The sequence below is a fragment of the Onychomys torridus genome, chromosome 8 (genome assembly GCF_903995425.1).
Source record: "Onychomys torridus chromosome 8, mOncTor1.1, whole genome shotgun sequence".
In the NCBI taxonomy this organism is placed as follows: domain Eukaryota; kingdom Metazoa; phylum Chordata; class Mammalia; order Rodentia; family Cricetidae; genus Onychomys; species Onychomys torridus.
The window spans coordinates 58,320,934-58,341,810 of record NC_050450.1 but is presented as its reverse complement, the minus strand read 5'-3'; the positions used below and the strand labels follow the sequence as shown (position 1 = coordinate 58,341,810).

Sequence of the window (20,877 nt, the reverse complement as noted above, 5' to 3'; positions counted from 1 at the left end):
AGAAGAGAAAAGAGAATGGAAGAACTAGATGGGTAAGAACTTGAGAGGAACAAACTGAGATGGGGAAGAACTAGATTGAAGGACTAGAAGAGAGGACTAGAGGAAGAGATGGAAGATGAGGAAGAGCCAGCTGGGGAAGTCCTAGCTGGTTAAGAACAAGCTGAAAAGGACCTAGATGAGACAGAATTAAGATGAGAAAATTAAGATAGAGCAGTAGATAAATATAGAGAGAAATCAGGCAAGAAAGGAGCTAGGCATGAGAACAGAACTGAGTCTGTGTATATAGGATGTTATGCCAGAGGAACTAAAGCAAGTGGACTATAGAGTTTGGTGCTGAGATTCTATTTCCTGAAAATAGTCCTCGCCGTTAGTAGCTCTCTCTCCTGAGCCCCTGGGATGTATAATATTAAGGCTGGTCCCTCTGATATTATACAAGAGGGAAAAACCCTAGAAGTGGGTCTAAGAAACATGTTCCTGAATAGGATTTGCTAGTAGAAACGAAGCCAGATGTGGCCAGTGAGGTGACTCAACTGGTGAAAGGTCTAGCTGCCCAGCAAGCCGCAGGCACCTGCACACACGAGTAAATAGATGACAGAACTAAGCAAATGAAAAGCTGCACATTGGACTGGAGAGATGGCTCAAAGGTTAAGAGCACAGGCTGCTCCCCCAGAGGTCCTGAGTTCAATTCCCAGCAACCTCGTGGTGGCTCACAACCATCCGTAATGAGATCTGGTGCCCTCTTCTGACATAAAGGTGTACATGCAGATAGAGCACTCAGACACAAAATAAATAAGCCTTTTTCTTTAAAGCTGCTGCACATCAGTAGCCATCAGAGAAATGCAAATTAAAACCACAGCAATATACCAGTACACATGTTTCAGAACAGTTAAAATTTAAAAATAAATAAATAAATAATGTAACAAACCAAATGCAGCTGAGACATAGCTCCACACCGGATAGCGTGTGCACGGCTGGAGAGAATGTCGAAGGGTTTGCTAACTTCTGTAAACAAAAGTGTTATAGCCATGTGGCTGAGCAACTGCACTCATAATGTCCTTGACCTAACCTGGACAATTAGGACTTGAAGAAAGGACAAACAGATAGACATGTACAGAAAAGCTGGGGTCAGGTGGGCTGTGCATGCTGACGGAGACACACCAGCAAAACCCAGAAAGCCAGTGGTTACTTTCTACACGTGAATTGAGGAGGCAGGTTTATTGGATACAGCTGAACAAGGCAGCATGTTTAGCTCACCTCAATAGGCCGTGTTTGTGGAGAGTAGTCTCAGGTTGTAAACATCCAGGAGGAAGCTAGTCCATACTTTCTGCACACACTGTCAACCACCCCACAAGGACCAGGGAAGGCTTTGCCATTCCCCTGGGTCTGAGGCATTAGGGTCCTTAGCACGGCCGCGCTCACGACAACAATACACATTTACTCAAGACTTCATCTACTCCCCACAGCAATGGGGTATTGATCACAAAGAAATGAAAATTTATGTTTACACAGAACTTTGTACAAGAATATTCATGATGAGTTGATGAGACAACCCAGCAGTTAAGGGTGCTTGCTGCCAAGCCTGATGACCTGAGTTCAGTCCCCAGAACCCACATGGTGAGGGAGACAGGTGACTGCAGCAAGTCTCCAGGTGACCTCCACACGTGCACCATGGCACTCAGGTGCCGGTGCATGCACACACCAAGTAAACGGAACTTTTTAAACTTTCAAAACATTGTTTTTATGTGTATGAGTGTTCTGCCTGCATGTGTCCATGCACCGTGTGCAGGCAGTGCCTCTGGAGGCCAGGAGAGGGCGTCAGATCCTCCAGAACTGGAGATACAGAGGGTTGTGAGCGATGTGGGTGCTGGGACTCAAACCCAGGTCCTCTGCAAGAACACCCAGTGCTCTTAACCACTGAGCTATCACTCCAGCTCCAAAAAAAAAAAAAAAAAAAAAAAATTAAAGTTCATAACAGATTTATTTGCAGCAGCCAATATTTTGCCAAAATGTAAAAAACAAGCCCAATGTCCTTTAATGAGAAAATGTTTAAATACACTTGTATATAGAATGCTGTTCAGCAATTAAAATGACTAATGATGTGTGCAATAATTTGGACAAATCAAGGAGTTATATTGGGGAAAACTAAATCAGTCCAAGGATTTTGTACATTCACATATAATATGTAGCCTGCTGGAAGTTACAAAATTAGAGAAATTAACAACAGATTTGTAACTATCATCACAGGAACCGGGAAGAGATGTGGAGCTGGCAGATGTGATACAAAAACCAACAGGAAGGATCCTGGTGGCCACAGACATGTTCTATGTTGTGACTGTGTCAGTGTTGATATCCTAGTCATGGTGTGTTGGGAAATATAATAAAGATCAGGTAGGATCTTCGTCCATTTTCCTACAAGTGTATGTGAATTTCTAAATTTAAACGGTCTACTTCTTGGTTTGGTTTGCTTGTTTGTTTATGTCTCTCTGTGGAGCACTGGCTACCCTGGAACTCTGTATGTAGACCAGGCTGGCCTCAAACTCATAGAGATCTACCTTCCTTTGCTGCCTGAGTGCTGGGATTAAAGGCATGTACCCCCACACCCATCTTAAAACATCTATTTCTTAAAATGAGTTGGAATTTTATCCATTCTACTTATTCTACTATTCTATCACATTTTTTCTAATTTTTTATTAAAAAATTTTGTTCCTTTTCAATCTCATCCATATGTATAATGCTTTTTGGTTACACACACACACACACACACACACACACACACACACACACACACTTCCCTCCCATCCTTCCTTCCTTACAGACCCCCTTCTTCCTTATAGATCTGTTTCTAATATTCACTAATTTTTGTTTCGTTCAGTGTCCCATAGAGTGTAACTGGGGTTGTCTGTGTGACCCTACATTTGGTCCCAGTCATCAGGAGCCTAGCAGGCTCAGCAGTGGGTGCAGAGCCACATGCTACACCTCCCCATCTCTCAGTCTGCTTGTTGACAACATGTCAGCAGTGACTTAGACAGGCCCCATAATCCCCGCTCCCACCAGAGCTGCCTGTGAGGACAGGACTCGTGTGGGCCCAGGGCCAGGAGATGCAGCTTCTGTGAATTCATAACTGCCATGGCTCTGTCAAGCTTGGAAGACATCCCCTTCACAGCTCTTAACATTTTTTCCGCCCTCTGAGCCTGAAGGGGTCGTGGGAATGTCTTGTTTAGGACTGAGCACTCAACCGTCCTTTATTCTCAGCACCACGTGTGATTTCTCTGTGCAAGGTGGAGAGCAGCCCTTGTTTGTGAGCGCTAACACAGATATTTCAGAGGTGGCTTTGTGGCGCATTAGTTCAGCTCAACAGCAACCTTAAATTCCCCAGTAGGGCCCAAGACTTCTACAGTCACGGGGTTTGGACTGGATTCAGAGTAGGAAGTCTGCGTTAAATTCTCTCCCTTTGAACTTGCCCCTGCTACAGTTCAATTGCACAATTGGTTTTCTAATTTCTGAGTTGGATACTTGTATTTTTCAGTCTTAGTTTTCACTTACTAAAAATCTTGAGGGTGTGCCTTTTCCTCTGAGGCTAGGGTTAGCTATGTCCCATACGGCTCGGTATAGTCCATCAGTCTATAGATGATTTCCTGTTGGATCGTGGAATATGAGAAAGCATTTATTCGTTTTACGGATTGTTAACCCCCTTTTCTTATTTCTATGGACAATTTTAATATACTTGCATTGTAACAGGAGAATGTAACCTTAAAATCTTTCCCTTTGGCAATTAGTAAGATTTTGCTGGGCTGGAAATGTGGCTCGATGGTTAAGAGCATTTACTACTTTTGAAGAGAACAGAGTTCAGTTCCCAGTACCCGTATCAGGTACCTCCCAACTGCCAGTAACTCCAGCTCCAAGGGATATAATGAGGTCTTCTGGCCTCTGCTAATATCTACATTCTCATAAACAAAACTTACACACACACACACACACACACACACACACACACACACACACACCACAAATAAGAACTAAATATATTTTTTAAAGATTTTGTTTTGCTTCCTTCCAACAGCACATGAAAATGGCTTTGTTGATGATGATGCTACAAGACACTGGCTCCCACAGACTATTCATCTTTTAGGAAAATTTGTGTGTGTGTGGTATGTTTGTTTGTTTGTTATTATTTGTGTTTTTTTGTTTTGGTTTGGTTGGTTTTTGAGTGTGTGTGTGTGTGTGTGTTTGAGACAATCTCACTTTATAGTCCAGACCTGACCAAAACTCACTATGTAGCCCAGGGTGGTTTTGAACTCAGGCAATCTTTCTACTTCAGCATCCCAAGAGCTGGGATTACTGGCCTGAAGCGCCACGCCCAGCTGACGAAAGCAGTTTTACCTAGTCAAGTGTCCTGTTGCTAACTAACCTCAGAATATGCTTATGCTTACATTCTCATAAAACTCCTAAGGGAGGGGATGGAGAGTTGGCTCAGTGGTTAAATGAACTGGTTGCTCTTCCAGTTGACTGGGGTTTGGGTCCCAGCACCCATGTGGTGCCTAACAACATTCTAGTTCTAGGGGATCTGGCGCCCTCTTCTGTTGTCCTCAGGCATTGCACAGGTGTTGTGCACAGGCATACATGCCAGCTAAACAACCACCCACATAAAAAAATTAAAACTCCAATGAGTAGGAAACTCTGTGTGTTGCAGGGTATATGATCACACTGTGAACCCCAAGATTGCATTATTTACTGGAAAAAACCTGTTTCTAACTGTGGTGTGGCTCAGCCCTAGTCACATACCTTTAATCCAAGAGCCTTCTGCTTGAATATTGTAAATAGGATTAAATAAAGTCAGCCACAGGTCAAGAGGCGGAGCAAACAACCGATTGACAGGAAAAAACAGTCAGAGGGAATTGGGAGGATGGATAAAGAGACGCACAGGAAGTAGAAGTGAGGGCCACTCAGTCTGAGGAGTCTTGTTTCAGATGGCATAGGAAATGGCTCTCTTTCTGGGATGTTGGTGTAGGAGGAAGGTCAGCCAGGTGCTTTCTCTGCCTCTCTGAGCTAGCAGGCTTTCACCCCAGCATCTGGCTCCCGAGTCTTTATTGGTGAAATTGAACAATTGAAAATTTGTTTAAAACAACATGCATGGATTATAATTTTCCTTTTACTCATCTGCTTTTCAAATCCTACATTAGCAGTTCTTTGTTACAATGGATAAGCCAATACTGATCCACTATAACTGACTGACTCCGTAATTTAGGCTAGATTTTACTCTTTCTATGGTGGGTGTTGACAAATACATACGGACACATAGTCACTACCTCCATAGGTTTGCTTCTTGGAATGACATACAATTGGCATTATGGTTATAAAATATTTCCTGGAGGAATGTGTGACTATTTCCCCAGAAACTAAAGAATTTTCTCCTGTAGGGAGAAGGGAGTCTCATAAGACTCAGGAAGTCTACGTGACTTTCACAGGCCACTTCTCCAAGGTAATAAGATTGGCAACAACAGCTGGAGGAGAGAAGGCAGAACTCTCTCAAAGGTGTGTGGGGAGCCCCAGGGATGCTGCTTGTGTGGGTCACCATTCATGCTAGGGTGGAGATTTTGTTGGCATAGCCGCCTATAAGTCAACCATGCCCTGCAAGGAACCCCTGTAAACCCGACGATTCCCTAAGCCAGACTTGTGTGGAATGCTTCTTCCGTCTGTCATCAGTGGCCTGTCTAAGATCGATAGACACATGCTCACTTCTCCCCAAGGTAAGTCTCGTAATAACCCCACAGACCTATGCTGAACACGTCTCCAACAAGTAGCACTGTTCCGGGAGGTTCCTGGGAAACTGTCAGAGGTAGAGCCTAGCTGGAGGAAAAGGTCACTGGGGTGTAGCCTCAGGCCATATTTTACCTCAGTGCCTGCCTCTCTGCCACATGTTCCTACCACTATGGTCCTACCTTACTATGGTCCCAGAGTCAGTGAAGCCAAGGACTATGGTCTGAAATAGTTCCTTTCTTCCCTTTGGCTTTCCCTTGGGTATTTTGTCAAGGCAAAAAGAGCCAATTGGTAAAGAAAATCAGTACCAAAGAAGAGGGGTTGCTACAGCAGCTATCTACAATGTGCCTCTTAAACGTTGGGAGCTGGTTTGCAGAAGGAATTGGAGAGCATTTGGAGAAAATAGGCTGGGAAAAGCTTAGGCTGCATAATGTAATGGGCAATCCTGGGGTCAGAGCTTAGGGCGCTGGTCGGAACACAGATTGCTTAGGTAGCAATGAGGACTCTGTTGAGAACTGGACTAGAGGCCACACGGGGCGGCAAACGGCAAGGTCACAGGAATGGTGCTTTCCATGCTGGTGACCAGACATGGCTGTCTAAATCAAAGTTTCCTGGTTCCCAGTATCTTGTTCAAATTTGATGCAAACTGTGAATTTAAGGGGACAGTCACTGAAAATTTGTAACCAAGCATTGGAAACTCTTGACTCATCAGAAGCTTCCAACATTAGAGATAAAGACTCACAAAAATGCCAACTCTTTTCCTATTTCAGTCAATAATTAAAACAGGGAGCCCTCATACTTTAGATTTCTCTACAGCTGCTACCTTCAATGAAGAAAAATCCTTTCAGGTAGTGGCATCTATTAGAAGAATGATCACAAACACTGCAAAGAGTGTGCTGGGGGTGGTATTTGAGTCTGTGCAGAATTGCATCTGTGAGCATTCAGGAATCACCCCAACAGCACAGCCTGGAAGTGGTGAACTCTGGGTTGAAGTGGAGGGAGGAGGGGAACCTTTGTGTGTGTGTGTGTGTGTGTGTGTGTGTGTGTGTGTGTACACATGTGTATGCCTTCCTTCTCCCGGGACTGGGATTAGAGTGAAGGCATTCCCTGCCAACTCAGCTTGGGGAGCCCTTGAGATCAGAGAACTCTCCTCTTCCAGGAGTCTCTGAGGTTCTCACAGCAGATCCAACCATCTAGACGCCAGCCAGCGAGGTCCCTGCTTCCGGCCGCTTTCCTCCCTCACTGAACACCAGTGTGTCACGGATGGACGGACTGTCGTCAGGGACTCACACCTTGCTTCCTCCAGACCCTCCCAGCTCCCTTTCTTTGCCTCAGTTCCAAATAACCAGATCACATGACTTTCAAGTATCACTTCTTTCTCTCTTTCTTTTCCTATTCCATTCCAAGGGCTGAAATTTCTAACAGTTGCAGTGGTTGTGGAGAGAGCTGGGATCTCAGCCTTCCCGAGTGGGAGCCAATAAAGCCACTCCTTTCTGTTTTCCCGTAACTCCTCCTTCTGTTTCTCTTCCTTGTTTCAATATCCCCAGTGAAGAAGTGGGGGTGATGCAGTGGGGGCGGGAGACAAGGGAGACAAGGTAGAGCGGGCTCCTAGTGGGTGATATTGCGCCCCTTTTCACACGCCCAGCGGTTCACCTGGCGGCAGAAGTTGTCATTCCAGTAGCCATCGGACAACATTTCGGCACAGTCTTCACTTCCGCCCTGTTCATGGCCCTGCCAGTTATCTGGCTGAGTGTAGGCCCAATTCCTAAGAAGGTAAACCAAAGAAAACTCAGGGTCCGACCTCCCTACAGCCCTGCTCTCTACCCCCCAAAAAGCACAGCCTTGGAAGGGTTCTAGGGTTGAAGATGTACAAGCTTGGAAATGGGGGTGTTGAGAAGGAGAAGGTTGAGGAAATGGGTCCCTTTCGGGACCTGTAGGTGACAGGCCGGGTGGTCACCCCTGGAGCAAACAATAGGAGGGATGCACGCAGGAGGTACTGACTTGTAGTTGCTTCTATATTCGGTTCCGTCCACCCATTTCCAGGAGCCGTCCCTGTCAGTGAGACCTATCCAGGTGTGAAACAAGCCTGTGTGCTTCACAACGAATTTCTAGAAAAACAAATGTGAGAGCAGATTGCTTCACCCCTCATCCATGAGAGCATCCTTGTGACCCCGCCCCACCCTAGCCTGACCTGCCCCATGCTGAAGCCTCAGCTCCCAACAGCTACCTGGCTTTTCCCTCTGCGAGCTAGTGTTAAATGAACATTTACTGGGCTTGACTTTGTACCAAGTGCTTTGCAAGAATCATCTCATTTGAGCCTTAGTAGCTCTCCAAGTTGGGTGCCATAGAAACTCTCACTTTGCGAGGTACGTATTAGAACCCAGAAAGCCAATCCAGTATCTAGCTTGTGACAACATCCTGTTCCCAGCCTGGGCCCACTTCCCACTCCATTCCCAGGACTGCTGCTATGGCAATATGATCTTCCCATCTTTTGCACCAGAATCTTGGTGATCCTGCCCTTGCTGTCCCACAAGTCCCAGAACCCATGAAACACCTTGGTTTCATTCTTCTCTCCATTGGCCCCTAGTGCTCTTGCAGTGATGTTGATGTCATTTCCTGAGCTTTGCTGGCTCCAGCACTTCCAAGCTTGGGCTCACTTTCCAGAACTACGTTTGGACCTGACTACATGGGGCCTGATAGTCTCTACTGAAAGTAGGAGATGCCTGGGTAAATGGCAGCCGGCGCAGTCAGGAAACCGTTAGGGCTTCGGGGCGAAGGTCCCGGCACTTACACATGGCTACTGAGGACTAAAACCTTTGCAAGGTTTTACAAATGTGGCTGTTCCCAGGAATCTAAATCTCATCTTTTTGCATTGTTACAAGGGAACATATGGTCACCTGGTTTCATAAAATAAGCCGAGAGTCAGTTTGACCAGCATACACTCTAATAAACTCATTTGATAGCATGTGAAGAGTCCCCACCTGCATTTGGAGAAAAACCGCCCAAATCCACTCACACTCCCCAGAGACCAAGGTTGCTCATCCAAGAGCAGACAGGAGCACCCATAAAGTCTAGAATTCTACATGTGTGTCCAGTTCGGGAAGAAGCAGCCCCCCAGGCTGGTAAGGCTGATCCACAGATTCAGAAGTATCAACAGGGATGGAGTGAAGGGACCTAGAGACGGGATAATCTGGTTGTTGCTACCTGACGCTGTAGCCATGCTTCCCATCACAAAGGAACTGAATAACTAAGACAAATGTACACAATCAAAACCCTCAAGCTCAATGCTGAGGAGTCAAATAGTGCTAGATGACCAAATAATAATAATAATAATAATAATAATAATAATAATAATAATAATAATAGTCCAGATCATCATCTGTCCTTTCCTATGTGAACACAGAAGGAACAGCACCCACCCACAACAGTGACAGGAGGGAAACCATCATGGAACTCATGCCCCACCCCAAAGAGGAACCTGAGTGTTTACATGACAACCAGCTGTGGCCTGAGCATCAACAGTTGAGCATAAAAGTCATTTGTCCCCCAAACCATTGATTGGGTCACTTTTTGATGACAACGTACTTACTTTGAAAGTAAGAGGTATGGGGTTGACCTTTGTTACCCAAGACTGAGAACCACTAATTTAAAACACAGGCACCCAAAAATGGCTGGAATTGAGATGATGGACAGAGACTATAAAAAAAAAAAAAAAAAATGCAAGGAGCACACACTGTATGTCAACTACAGATGAGTTCAAGGCCAGAAGTGTTCAGTGGGATGTTCGGAATGATGGTAGCACAGTCCACCATGAAGCTGTAGTCATGAACTCAGAGCCAAATCTTAGGCTGAATTACATAAAATTGATATTTTCATATGTCAAAATGAACTAAATACTAACAACTTCAGCCTAATCAGTACAGCAAAATATGTTTGAAACTACCATGAAAATCACTTCCATAGCCTGACAGACAGCAAATACTCAATAAATACATTCTGACTTCTGTATCAAATGGTTTCATTGCTTTAGCATTGTATCATTTCCAAATCCAAACAGAACAAAGGCCCCAGAGACCGTTTAGTGTTAAGGCAGCAGGCTGTAGTTGAAAACACTGGACAAAGAGACCACGTGGGTCTCGATCGTGACTCCACGATGACTTGCTGGCTCTGTGCACATCCCTTGACCTCTCTCTTCCCTGGTGTCCTGAACTCCAAGTGGGAACGATAAGGGTGCCCACCCAATAGGGTGGTGAGGAATAAAGAAATGAACTCATGAACATGTCCAAACTGCAATGAGTACTGCAGCCAATGCTATCATTACCCTCCTTGTCCCCACTCTCCCAGACGGGTCCCCTCCATGAACTCCGGTTTTCAGGTTACTGTCTGGGGACAGACAGCAGCAGGGAAGGAAGACCCGAGACCCCGCTGGTCAGTGAGAACCCAGACCCGCTGCAGAAGAGCAATTGAAGTCTTCCCATTTGCTCCTTTGGCCATACCCCACAACCAACACAAGGGACTCTCAGACTCTCCATTGGATTGACTTCCACGTCTTCTAGGCTGGCATTCTGTCCTGGGACTGTCTCTGCATCACCTGGTCACCTGGCCCCTGGCTCCATCCTGAGATCTGGGTTAGCTTGATCTAGTGTTGGTCTTGTGCCTGAAACTACTGCACAACTACTGTACATGAGCATGTGTGCAATGGCCCTCTCATGTCCAGAAACACACTGTTGCCCACCAGTCCTCCACAGCCTCTGACTTTTAGTCCCTGATTGGACACACGTGCTCCAGTGGATGGGCCTATACCCATGCACATACTAGAAACACCAATTGGACTCGGGTTTTAAAAAAGAACAACTCTGGGCAGTGGTGGTGCATGCCTTAATCCCAGCAATCGGAAGGCAAAGCCAGGCGGATCTCTGTGAGTTCAAGGCCAGCCTGGGCTACAGAGTGAGTTCCAGGAAAGGCCCCAAAGCTACACAGAGAAACCCTGTCTTGAAAAACGGAAAAAAGAAGGAGGCGGAGGAGGAGGAGGAGGAGGGGGAGGGGGAGGAGGGGGAAGGGGAGGGGAGGAGGAGGAGGAGGAGGGAGGGGGAGGAGGAGGAGGAGAAGAAGAAGAAGAAGAAGAAGAAGAAGAAGAAGAAGAAGAAGAAGAAGAAGAAGAAGAAGAAGAAGAAGAAGAAGAAGAAAGAGAAGAAGGAGAAGAAGAAGATGTGAAGTTGGAGGGCATGTGATATGTGATACAGTGGTTCTAGTAGAATTTGGAAGGAAGGTCAAGGAGGGAGATTAGATTGGAACACATTGTATAAAAGTATGAAATTCTAAAAGGATAATGAAAAAAGAAGAAAGCAAACAAATTAAGTAAATAAATAAGAAATACAAGGGCCAACGAGATGGCTCAACAGATAAACACAAGCCTGATGACCTGAGTTGAATCTCCAGAACCCACATAAAGGAAGAAGGAGAAGACTAGCTCCACAAAGTCATCTTCTGACCTCCATATGCATGCCAAGGCATACACACTCAATAATAACAATAACAATAATAATAAATAATAATAATAAATAATAATAATAATAATAATAAGTAAATAATAGGTAAAAACACAAGCTTGACCAGGCTGCTTGATCAAGCCTACCTTCAAGTTTGCTCACCTGCTCCTCCCAGGAGTTGATGACCAGCAGGTGGGCACTCTCTAGCTGGCAGTACTCAGCAGCCTCAGCCCAGGTCAGTCCATCCTTCGAAAACCAGTAGCAGTTGCCCCCGTGCTCCACCCAGTTAACAGGGCAGCATTCTGTGCCTGAGGGGACAGAAGAGCAGAGGGAAATGAGATCCAGCTGGAGGAGACAGACACTAGAATCAGAGCCGTCCCTGTCCCGTCCCCCATCCCCGTCCCTACCATTGCTCTGGAAGAAGGCCAGCTGACAGGTCAAGGTCTGAAAATCCAGTGGGAAGTGCTTCAGGTGCAGGAGCAACGTGGAGTGATCTAAGGGACAGACACATGGATAGAGATGCAGCGGACATTCGGCTCCACACCTGCCAAGACCAGGCACAGAACTCCAGCTACCGTCCGGGAAAACACACAGATACACACCACACCAGATATCACCATCACCCAGACGTGGGGGGTGGGGAAACTCACAGATACACCCCACACCACACATCACCATGACCCAGACGTGGGGGTTGGGAGTGGCCTCTGACCTGCTCTCAGGTCCTGTTGCTTTTTCTCCAGTGTGGCTCTCCAGGACGTCAGTTTGTCATCTCTGCTACCTCCTAAGAGAAGGGATGGTAAATGGCTTCCCCGTCAGTCTGCCTCCCATAATGCTTCTCCAGCTGCATACTCCTGGGTACCCAGAGGGGTCTGTTACCTTTCCCCACACGCTGCTTATCTATGCCTAGACTCCCAGCCTCACCCAAGTGAGGCTGCTGTGCTGCTTAAATTCCTTCACTGGTTCCCCACGTTTTCAGGCCAAGCCCTACTCCGTCCACACAGTTTGCTGTGTGACTTGGCCCCTCCATCTCTCGGACCCATCACCGCGATCCATCAGTCACCACCTCCTGCCACACTAAAAGTGTACACGGTCCTAAATGGTAAAGTGGTCTTCTTCACCTTTGGCCATCACGGCTTCTTCTTGTCTCTGCCTGGCGCCACCATGTCACCTCCTGCTCAGATTCACCCTCCAAGCTCCTTTGGTCAGGAACCACGTCTCCAGAAGCCTTGCCAGCTCCCCTGGCTGGATTGTCTCCCTGGTTTTTATCCCCACAGCCCATGACCACACTCCTCCTGCAGACCCAGCACCATGCTCAGCAAATCTGGATGGATAACCCACGTGGATAAAGCGTTCCTATGGGTAAAGCCCCAGTCATCTTGCCCAGCTCACCGTGGGAATCCAGAGCCCTGAACTCCATCAGGGTGCTGGAGGAGAAGTTGCTGAAATTTTCTTTCAGGGTCCGAAACTCCTCTTGCAACTGCATGCCTTGTCAGGGGACATTTGGGACCAGTTAGATGTGGGGCTGTGTCACAGTGTGTCATATCACCATCCTTGTGACTGACCCCATATAACCCATCACTACTACCATCAATGATCCCGTCATTTCCACACCACTGATTTCCGTCTGCACCCGGACCCTGCTGCCCCAAGCTGCCTCCACCCTGTCTCCTTTCCCTCCCCCATCTGTGCCCCGCCACCCCCCAGAGCACTGCTCTATCCTCCTCCCTGCCAGCCATGACCTCACTTTGGGATGAAATCACACAGATGACCACCAGCAGCAGGATGTTGAAGGCCAGGGCAAGCAGACTGAGGTAGAGCCTGAAGCTGAGGCACTGTGGAGAGGACGGGGAAGGAGGCTGCCCTGTGGGAGAGAGAGTGTGTGTCAGAAAACAATTCCAGAGGACTAGAGACAGAGAACAAGACTCAGAAGGAAACGGGGGGGGGGGGGGGGAGACATAAGTCTGAGGAGGCACAGCCTGGTAAGGGAGAAATCAGGTGGGGCTGAGGGAATTGGATGGATTTTGATTCTGTACACACACACACACACACACACACACACAGTTACACACATGCATCCACATGAACACGTACAAGCACTCACTTGTACATGATACAAGATGAACCAGCTGTATACACAGGTGAGATCTTACACCTAGGGACAGGGAGACATGGAGAAGACAGGGGTGCAGAGCTGGCCTTTCCTAGACACCCTGTAAAGGAGGTCTACCAATGGTTTTTCTTCCTGCCCATGAGTCAAAGAGGGCTGCAGATCACCTCTGTCCTTCCACGGCCCCTGTCCCTTCAGACTGGAGTGTTGACAGTCTAGATCATGTACTCATCTTAGAAAACGCCCACATCTGTCACACAAGCCCAATACTGGAACAATGCCTTCCTTCACAGTTCCACTGGGATTCTCCAGCCCAACTCATCCCCTCATCCCACCATAAAGTATGCCCCCAAAGCCACTGCCAGGTCCATCCACTTTACCCATCTCCCCGCAATTCCCACCACCCCTGTTCTCATCCTCAGAAACCCAAATGTCGCTGGCAGAGCTGTCCCTTTGTCCTTCCATCATCTCTCAGTGGCCTCTCCTGCTCCTTCATCCATCTGCCCCAGACAGACTCGAAGACTTGTGCACACATCCATGCACTTGGCCACACACGGTTATTTGCATTCTCACACACCTGTGTCTCCAGAGCCACAGCGCGGCTCCTCTCAGCCCCTCCCCTCGCTTTTGTACCGTCGACGGCGCTCAGACTCCTCTGCATCAGCCTGGGGCTCTGTAGCCTTCTCTGTGTCCATGTCATCCTGCCGAAGCAAGCCCGCATCCAGGGGATCATCTCAGTCAGAAGCCAGGAATCCTCCTGGGGGTTCCTGCCACTATACTGAGTCAGACGTTGCAGCCATACTTAGGACCCCCAATTTAACGTAGAGTTCTCCCCAACCCCAAGCCCCTAAGCACAGCGTCCCCTGCCTCTCACCGCCCCTGACACCCTTCTGAAACCTGCATTCCTCTCTGCTGTGATTAGAATGTGTCCCCAACATTATCCCCAGTGCAGCAGTGTTGGGAGGTAGGACCTAGTGGAAGGTGGGTAGGTCTTGAGAACTCTGCCCTCCTGAGTGTATTGTTGACATCATTACAAGAGAGCAGCCTTATTAAAAGCTAATGGGGCAATTGGGGTCCAGCCTTCTTGATAGTCCTCTCCCAGGGTCTGGGAAAAATCTACAACCAGCTGATAATCTAATCTCTGCCGATATTAAATGACTCTATGTACACAAAACTCTTTTGGCCACACACTTTATTCTTCTGAGTCAGTTCTCTCTCTGCATGGCTTCTATTTTGCTCTTACTTAGCTCCTTTCTTGCCTAATTCTCTCTACATTTATGTGCTGTCCCCCATCTTAATTCCTTCCTCTAGTTCTGCCACATCTAGGTTCTCATCCACCTAGTTCTTCCCGATCTTCGCTGCTCTTCGTCCTTAGTTCCTCTCTATAATCTTCTAAGTTCTCTCTCTCATTCTTCCCATCTTCTTACACACCTAGTTCTTCCCCAGCTGGCTCTTCCTCGTCTTCCTTCCGTCTTCTTCCTCTAGTCCTCTCTTCTAGCCCTCCAATCTAGTTCCTCTCCAATCTAGTTCTTCCCCGTCTCAGTCCGCCCCCTCCAGTTCCGACCCATCTAGTTCTTCCATTCTCTTTTCTCTTCTCCGTCCCGTCTCTGAAAATAAAACTTCCTTGTATCCCTTTGGTCCTTATCTCTCCAAGCTATCTCTGCTCCTGACATTTCTGGCAGGGCAGGGAAGTGTTCTTGGTCACTAGGCAACTTGGCTAGGCAACTTCCGTCACAGCTAGATGTACTTGTAAACTGGAACTCTTTAGTTCTGAGTTAATTGTTAAGGGTGGATCTAAAACCAGAGATAAGACTTTGGAAAGGAGAAGGTTGAGCTTAATTAGCACATCCGCCAGGCCTTCTCAAACAGGTAGTCTGGACGCTTAAGTCTGTTCTAGAGAGTACAGAGGAATCTCTCATAAAATACTTTGGTCTGTTCAGGGATGGCCCTGGCTAGATGCTGCTAACGATGATAATTACAGAAAGGCCTGAAATTAGGGATCCTGACTGCATTACTGTACAGAAGGTTATCTAAATATCCCATTAGTAGAAGGGAAATGGTGCCCAATAAATGATGGAAGAGCTACAATAGCACATGAGAAATTCATAGCAGGAAATGGCTAATGATCAAAAGCCAGTATCACAAGACTCCTTGAGCCTCAGCTCGACCTCTGGAAGGCCCCTGCCTTCTTCCAGGTATTAGCTTTGTCGTAGTCAGCTGAAATCCTACTACACATCCTGCGGCTTGCAGCAAAAATCTTCCCTCTTTGCTGTTCCTGTCACCCTCCCCTGCCCTCCCGCTTCGGGATGATGCATGAGGAAGCCCTAGGAAGCCCTACCAGGCACAGCCCTCAGTCCTGGCTTCCCAGACTCAGGAAACATGAGCCAACACATACCTGTTCATTGTAAGTTTATTAGTCTTGTACATTCTGTTTTAGCAGCACAAGACAGGCTGGGAAACGCTCCATCTAGAAACACTTTCTGACCAGTCTCCCCAGATGGAAATCCACACCTAAAGCCCTGACTGCTTCTTCTAGAACTGTCATGCAGGAAACCCTTGTCCTGATTCCCAACTGACCTGTGACTTATCAAGTCCCAAGCCAGTCAACCCAGAATAAGCCAGCCAAGCCACCAACTAGGTCTGACACTGTGGACAGGCCATTTCATCTCCTAATGTCCCCTTTTATTCATGTATAAAATGACAGTGACAAGGGTAGCCTCCTGACGTAGTGGTTCTGGGAATTATATGAGTTAAAACATAAAGCTCTGTGTAAGCAAGTTTGAAATGCTCTACTCAAGATGGATTGGGAGCTGCCATATGTAACATTCTTTCAGAAAAATCAACACACATACATACATATATTTACATTCATGCATACACATATGAAACAACAGTTTTCAAGACACTGGACATCAGGCCATGAAGAGCACTGGTTCCTGAAAGATGGGGAATGAACAAGATGAGTCCTCCCATTCCTCAGCTCACTGCTCACACCTAGAGGAACTTTCCGGGTCACTGGGCAACGGGGAGAAATCGGCACAGAATCTAGCAGACTCCTCATGCTGAGGAAACAGCTTGAAGGAGCCAGGGGTCAGACAGGTCCTAAGACACTTACCTGCATCCCAGAAAGCTGAAGAATACTTAGAGGAATACAAAAGCATCCAGCATCCAGCAAGACATAGTTCACAACGTTCCACATCCCACCACAGGTTACAAGACATAATGAAATAGGAAAACAGTTCAAATGAAGGAGATGGATAAGTAGACAACTCAGACACACTGTATCTCAGTGATATGACACTTGCCTATATACCTAAGGCCCTGGGTTCGACTTCCAGCATCAAAAATTAATAATCAGAAAGTGCATCTATCCAAACGAGAAACGTGAAATGGACTCAGATGTGATATCAATGTCAGAACAGACAGGACACCACTGATGCCCATGCTGTGACTGGACCACACAGGTGTAAAACACCAGAGATCTGAAAGATACTTAAAAGTCCAAGTTGGCTGGGCATGGTAGTGCACAGCTGGAGTCCCAGCACTCAGGAGGTTAAAACAGGGGGACTTCTGGGAGTTCAAGACTAGCTCAGGCTACACAGTGAGTTCCAAGTCAGCCTGGGCTACAAAGTGAGACCCTGTCTCAAAATACCAACAGAAGTCCCAAGTTTCTTCTGAGATGAAAATATAAAGTGTCTGAAACAAACACATTGGGTAATGAGCTTAGGGTAAGATCTCTCTTGCCCTAAACCTTTTTCCAATCATAGGGAGCCTGTGTTCAAAATCTGAAAGAGGCATATTCAGGCAGGAAACAAGTGGGGTCTCCCAGGATCTCTCTGTGCCCATTTCCACACCCACCCCAACTCGTCCCCTACCCCAGTTCTGGATTCTGCACGCCTCCTAGGCACATACATTGCACACATGCAGTCTGGAGGAAGGACTCATCTCTAGGTCCAAGCGTTCACTCACTTCTAGGCACACACCCTTCCCTTGGGACCCTGCAGTCAGAGGTGTCGGCAGCTCACATATAGAGGGACACTGCACTGTCTAGTTCTATGACAACTTGACACAGAGTCAGCAGAGAGGAGGAAGCCTCAACTGAGAAAATTATTCCATAACATTACACTGCAGGCAAGCCTGTAAGGCATTTTAATTAGTGATTGATGTGGGAGGGCCCAGCCCATTGTGGGTGGGGCCATCCCTGGGCTGGTGGTCCTGGGTTCTATAAGAAAGCAGGCTGAGCAAGTCATGAGGAACAAGCCAGTAAGCAGCTCCCCTCCATGGCCTCTGTATCAGCTCCTGCCTCCAGGTTCCTGTCCTGCTGAGTTCCTGTCTGGACTTCCTTCAGTGATGAACAGTGGTGGGAAGCATAAGCCAGATAAACCCTCTCCTCTCCAAGTTGCTTTTGGTCACTGTGTTCCATCACAGCAATAGAAACTCTAACAAGGACAGATGTACACTGAGTGAATGTGAGGGAGACAGAGGAGCTGGCAGCTGAGACAGGGATCCAAGTGAGGCCCCCAGAAATGGAACACTTGCCTTTCCAAAATGGATTTTCCATCCTAGGGTCCTGCCCATGGGCACCTTGTTCCTCATCGCCGCTGAGCTGATGATCATTTTCCTCGGAGTCTAGCTGCTGGATATCTTGAAAGTCCTTCTGCATGGTGGGCCCCGAGGGCTGGAGCTGAGTTGAGGTTTTCTTGGAGCTGGAACTTGAGTTTATGCTACGATGAAAATTCCTGTGGAGGGACTGATAGGACCTGACTAGGTCAAGGTGAGAGGTTTTGAGGTTGGAGATTAGCTTGGGATAAGGCTTGAAATACTGCAGGGTCCCATCTCTTCCCAGGAGACTGCGTGGTTCTTTGCACAGCCAGGAGCCTTCCGACCATACTCTTGTGGACCAAATTATACAGCATGTTCCCATTCCTCCCCCAGTGTCCCTGAACCATGTTCTTTTTTAGCCCTAGACATCCCCAGTCCCACCTGCCTCTCCCCACCTCAGTTACCTGTGAAAGGTCTAGAGAACTGTCTCTGGCTTCTGAAGGCAGCCCACACACAAGGAGAAAGAGGTTAAACCTGGGAGAACTGGACAGGTAGTAGCAGATGAGAGAGGAGGGGGTGGGTCTAGGGGAGAGCCGGGTCCCTGTGTCTGAGTGCTAAGTCCATCTAACCTGTCATCTCCTGCCCCCTGGGACTTTGGACAGTAAATAGAAATAGAAACACAGTTGGAAACGTGGACAGTGAGCAGTGGGGGTGGAGGACATGTTTCTGTTCTCACAAGCAGAGAAAGGAGAAGGGACACCCCCTTGTACACACACACACACACACACACACACACACACACACACACACATCACTCCGCCCCCTCATTGCACAATGTAGGAAGGGGAGCCAGGTGTGGAGGGGCCAGGATACAGTTTGCTGTTTCCGCTCCATCCCTCCCCTGTTTCACTTCCTGCCTCTTCATTTTCCAGAACTGTTGATGTCTCCAAATATCTTTGACCAGGATCAGAGTGACCTCCAGATCAGTTCCCTGTTCTTGACCAATCTGAGCCTGTGACTCTGGCACCCCGCCACAGCCACAGCTTCCTATGCACTCAGCACCAGGCTCCCTCCTCTGGCCTGACTCTCTCATACTCCTTTTTTTCCCCTCCCCAAATCCTTCCCCCCCTCTCTAAAAATAATAAAATTTTTTTTTTTTTTAAATCAAAGCAAAAGACCAATAAGACAAAAACAAAACAAAACAAAAAAACCACCGTGAAGTTCATTTTGTGTTGGCCAAATACTCCTGGGCCTGGTGGAGTGTGGCTGATATACCCAATGATACTCCATTGGAGACAACAAATTTTTCTCTTCGCCATTGGGTATCAGTTGCAAATAGCTTCTTGGTTAGGAGTGAGACCCAGTGTCCACCTCCCCCTTTTAGTGGGGAGAAGTCTGATGACGACATCCCACTTAGGCCTGAGTGCTCCAAAGATCCTCACTCTCTGCACATTGCTCAGTTGTCGGTCTTAACTCTTGAGTAGGGAAGTTCCTCTAAATATGGGGAGTCATGCCCCTGGCACCACGCTGAGTCCAGGAACACAAACATCTCTCCACATGCCCTGCTAGAGTTACACAGTGTCTCTAAAGGCTGGGGAGGTGACTCAGGGGGTAAAGCGCTTGCTTTGTAAGCATGACGACTTGAATTCCAATCGCCAGCACTCACATAGGAAGCCAGGCATGACAGCACACACCTATGATGCCAAGACATCAGGGAATAGAAAATGACAGGCAGCCAGGCGATGGTGGCACATGCCTGCAATCCCAGCACTCGGGAGGCATAGGCAGGAAGATCTCCGTGAGTTCGAGGCTAGCCTGGTCTACAGAGTTAGTCCAGGACAGGCTCCAAAGCTACAGAGAAACCCTGTCTCGAAAAACCCAAAAGAAAGCAAGAGAGAGAGAGAGAGAGAGAGAGAGAGAGAGAGAGAGAGAGAGAGAAAGAAAGAAAGAAAGAAAGAAAGAAAGAAAGAAAGAAAGAAAGAAAGAAAGAAAGAAAGAAAGAAAGAAAATGACAGGCAGATCATATCAGTTTGGATCTAAAATGTCCCCCCAAACTCGTGTGTTAAAGGCTGGGTCCCCAGACTATAACATTATTGGAATTTGAGGACATTGTGAGGGTGGGGCCTGCTGAGAGGGAAGGCATGCCTTCACAAGGAGGCCGAAATCTCAGTCTCTCTCCGCTCCCCCTTTCCAGTCAGGAGACAAGCAGCCTCACCGTGCCTGCACACTCCATCATAATGTGCTGCCTCCCCATGGGCCAATCAACAGAGCAAATTTATCATGGACTGAAACCTCTAAAACCAAGTGCCAAAATAAACCAGTTGATTCATCTCAAACAGTTATAGTACTGGATCCGTTCTGATGACTATTCAAAAGCCAGTACTCGGGACACATGATATTAGTACATGTGTGCTCAATTTAAGAGTAATCTATACTTGGTATTATAATGTATAAGAAAAATAAGTATACTAAACTTTTTAATTGGCCCTGAAAATATCAGTTATTTGTTGGTTTGCTTGTGGCAAGATCTTACTATATAGTTAGTCCAGGGTGGCCTTGAATTTACTAAGTAGGCTTGACTGGCCTCAAACTCACAATCCTCCTGCCTCAACCCCATACTTGTTGGGGTTTCAGGAGTATACCACTGCATCTGGCTGTCAGATTAATCTATAAAGTGGAATAATGTGCTAGGTATAGTGATGCCTACCTCAATCCCAGCACCCAGGAGCAGAAACAAGCAGATTTCTGTGAGTTCAAGGCCAGCCTGGTCTACATAACAAGTTCCAGGCCAGCTGTATAGTGAGATTCTGGATTTAATTTCAGTTGAATCCATTTGATAATGTCTATCAATAGTATTAGAATGGGATACCTGGACTATTTTTAACTTACTTTCTTAATTTTTGCTTATTAGGTCAGGTACTCAAATATACTTGATAAGAACATGTAAATCCGCTTTAGAATTCAGCAGGCCTTTAACTG

At 47.1% G+C, this 20,877-nt stretch overlaps 1 protein-coding gene across 3 annotated transcripts; it reads right to left on the bottom strand.

Moving 5' to 3' along the window:
- Positions 1-7,365: 7,365 nt before the first annotated feature.
- On the bottom strand, positions 7,366-18,019 carry Asgr2 (asialoglycoprotein receptor 2). 3 transcript variants are annotated; one of them, XM_036198428.1, is made up of 8 exons: positions 17,896-18,019; positions 12,994-13,110; positions 12,639-12,734; positions 11,959-12,030; positions 11,654-11,740; positions 11,409-11,554; positions 7,759-7,865; positions 7,366-7,522 (listed from the first exon to the last, which is right to left on the bottom strand). In XM_036198428.1, the coding sequence occupies exons 1-8, from the start codon at positions 18,017-18,019 to the stop codon at positions 7,366-7,368; spliced, it is 906 nt and encodes a 301-aa protein (XP_036054321.1). The 3 variants fall into 3 exon arrangements, with proteins under 3 accessions (XP_036054321.1, XP_036054323.1, XP_036054322.1); XM_036198430.1 differs by having other exon boundaries at positions 12,979-13,110; positions 17,959-18,019; XM_036198429.1 differs by having other exon boundaries at positions 17,959-18,019.
- Positions 18,020-20,877: the final 2,858 nt, after the last annotated feature.

Coding starts and splice junctions, on each gene's coding strand:
- Asgr2 (XM_036198428.1), bottom strand. CDS start 18,019: ATGCAGAAGGACTTTCAAGATATCCAGCAGCTAGACTCCGAGGAAAAT. Junction 7,866..11,408: donor TCAACTCCTGGGAGGAGCAG/GTGAGCAAACTT, acceptor TTGTTTTTCTAG/AAATTCGTTGTGAAGCACAC. Junction 7,523..7,758: donor GAATATAGAAGCAACTACAA/GTCAGTACCTCC, acceptor TTACCTTCTTAG/GAATTGGGCCTACACTCAGC.